This window comes from Neopelma chrysocephalum, unplaced genomic scaffold (assembly GCF_003984885.1).
Source record: "Neopelma chrysocephalum unplaced genomic scaffold, ASM398488v2 Primary Assembly neopelma1_95444, whole genome shotgun sequence".
Lineage (NCBI taxonomy): Eukaryota > Metazoa > Chordata > Aves > Passeriformes > Pipridae > Neopelma > Neopelma chrysocephalum.
This window is the reverse complement of record NW_020924117.1, coordinates 1-2,812: the sequence shown is the minus strand read 5'-3', so window position 1 is coordinate 2,812 and position 2,812 is coordinate 1. Positions and strand designations below refer to the sequence as shown.

The 2,812-nt window shown below is 55.5% G+C and overlaps 1 protein-coding gene across 1 annotated transcript; it reads left to right on the top strand.

Moving 5' to 3' along the window:
* Window positions 1-6: 6 nt before the first annotated feature.
* On the top strand, window positions 7-2,661 carry LOC113980861 (GON-4-like protein; the record flags this gene model as incomplete). The annotated part of the gene is made up of 5 exons (XM_027708079.1): window positions 7-54; window positions 590-733; window positions 1,279-1,422; window positions 1,639-1,758; window positions 2,609-2,661. Coding segments are annotated over exons 3-5 (305 nt in total), but the record flags the coding sequence as incomplete, so codon positions are not given.
* Window positions 2,662-2,812: the final 151 nt, after the last annotated feature.

Sequence of the window (2,812 nt, the reverse complement as noted above, 5' to 3'; positions counted from 1 at the left end):
CTCACAGACTTTGCTGCCTTCCTCTTGCCAGAGCAAGCTTTGGAGTGTGGGCTGGTAGGTGGGAGGAGAGGAGGAGAAAAGATTTTTAAACAACCTTGAATGGCTGTGGGAGTGAAAGGATAAAGAGTTCTTCCTAGGGCAGGGGGCTGGGAAATCACTGGCTGGTTTCTCAGTCAGAACTGGGAGGTTTGGTGTGGGTTGTGAATCTCCTGCTCGGGGTTACTGGAGGAACCTTTCCCAGTTCCATCAGGGACAATGTGCAGACCCAGCAAACTGTGGTGGTTCCCTGGCCTCCAGGTCAGCCTTGCACTGATCAAACAGAGGGTTTCACCTCTTCCATTCTCTCTGAGAATGTCCAGTCCCTGTTTTGTGTGCAGGTGGTTGAAGGAAAGCTTTATAACTGGTGTAACATTGATCACACAAAGCGTTGCTTCTCCTCCTCCGAGTCCCCCCAGATTTGGCCCCCCAGGAGCATCAATGCCATGGAAAACAAAGACCAGGACAGGGATTTTATGGCTTGTTTGAGCCAGCTCGAGGTGTTTGGGAGTGTGTTCTTGGCCGTGAGGGTGACTGGGTTTGGTCTGTGCAGTTTGAGGAGCAGCAAGCCTTCGAGAAGAGCCGCAAGTTCCTCCGGCAGCTGGAGATCTGCTTCGCTGAGAACCCTGCCCACCACCAGAAGATCATCAAGGTCCTGCAGAGCTGTGCAGACTGTCTGCCCCAGGAGATTGCAGAGGTAACCAGGTGTCCCCTCTCTGCCAGAGCCCTGAGGGTGATTCCAGCCTGGCTCCCTGTCCCCGTGTGCTGCTCCTGGGCAGCAGTTTGGGGGCACAGCTCAATCCATAGAACCACAGAATGGGTTGGGTTGGGTTGGGAGGCACCTGAAAGCTCCTCCTGTTCCACCCCCTGCCCTGGGAAAGGACACCTTCCACTGGACCAATCCAACCTGGCCTTGGGTTCCAGGACAGCTGGAGCTGCCTCTTCAAGGGGCTGCCCAGTTGATGCCCTGCCTGTCTCCTCCCTGTCACCTTGCAGGTGAGATTTTTAGCTTGGTGCCTCCTCCAGGGTCTGTCTGGAATTCTGGAGGGGTAATTCCGTGCTGATTTGCTGGCTGGGTGTGGAATGACCTCAGAATACTCAGGAAGCAGTCGCAGTGCAAGCACAGACGTCGACGTTGGATGCTTAACAAACCTTTGATGCTCCACTTGCTTTGAGAATCCTTCAGAGGGCAATGTGAGGACATGGAACGAGCCTCATTTCCTCTGGATTTCTCTCCTCCAGCTGAAGACCCAGATGTGGCAGCTGCTGAAGGGCCACGACCACCTGCAGGACGAGTTCTCTGTGTTCTTCGACCACCTCCGGCCCTCGGCCAGCAGGATGGGAGACTTCGAGGAGATCAACTGGACAGAGGAGAAGGAATACGAGGTGCAGCAACCTTTTCTAAGGCCAGAGAGGATAAAACCAGAGATGGGAGATTTGTTTGAACTGGGAGAACTCAAACAGAGGCTGCAGTTCCAGGGAGGGGGAAGTGGTGGGGTGGGAGAGAAGAGTTTGAAGGAAACTCTTCAAATCTTTGGACAGGATTTGTGTCTCCAGGGAGAACAAAGCTGGGAGCAGTGATGGGAGTTTGTTTTGTTGCAGTTTGACGGGTTTGAAGAGGTGTCTTTGCCAGATGTGGAGGAGGAGGACGAGCCACCCAAGATCCACGGGGCCGCGAGGAGCAAGAAGAGGAAGGAGATGGGGGGACAACACAACGACAAGGTGGGGCTGGGGGGGCCTCACTCTGGGCTCTGAGCTGGGGAATGGCCACGGGGAGAGATTGGGGGGCATGACAGGAGCCTCCCAAGGGGGCTGGAGTGCTCCTGGTGTGCTCTGCTTGCCAGCAGCAGCATCCCCTCAGTGTCCGTGTGTCTGTTCCAGGAGGTCGAGTGGATGGAGGGGATGAAAAGGTGTCCATGTGTCTGTTCCAGGGGGTCGAGTGGGTGGAGGGGATGAAAAGGTGTCCATGTGTCTGTTCCAGGAGGTCAAATGGGTGGAGGGGATGAAGAGGTGTCCATGTGTCTGTTCCAGGGGGTCGAGTGGGTGGAGGGGATGAAGGAGTGTCTGTGTGTCTGTTCCAGGAGTGGGTGGAGGGGATGAAAAGGTGTCCGTGTGTCTGTTCCAGGAGGTCAAATTGGGTGGAAGGGATGAAGGAGTGTCCATGTGTCTGTTCCAGGGGGTCGAGTGGATGGAGGGGATGAAGGAGTGTCCATGTGTCTGTTCCAGGAGTGTCCGTGTGTCTGTTCCAGGAGGTCGAGTGGATGGAGGGGATGAAGGAGTGTCCATGTGTCTGTTCCAGGGGGTCAAATGGGTGGAGGGGATGAAGGAGTGTCCGTGTGTCTGTTCCAGGGGGTCGAGTGGATGGAGGGGATGAAGGAGTGTCTGTGTGTCTGTTCCAGGAGGTCGAGTGGATGGAGGGGATGAAAAGGTGTCTGTGTGTCTGTTCCAGGAGTGTCTGTGTGTCTGTTCCAGGGGGTCAAGTGGGTGGAAGGGATGAAGGAGTGTCCATGTGTCTGTTCCAGGAGGTCGAGTGGATGGAGGGGATGAAGGAGTGTCCATGTGTCTGTTCCAGGAGGTCGAGTGGGTGGAGGGGGTGAAGGAGTGTCTGTGTGTCTGTTCCAGGAGGTGAGTGGATGGAGGGGATGAAGGAGTGTCCGTGTGTCTGTTCCAGGGGTCATGTGGATGGAGGGGATGAAAAGGTGTCCGTGTGTCTGTTCCAGGAGGTCAAATGGGTGGAGGGGATGAAGGAGTGTCCGTGTGTCTGTTCCAGGAGTGT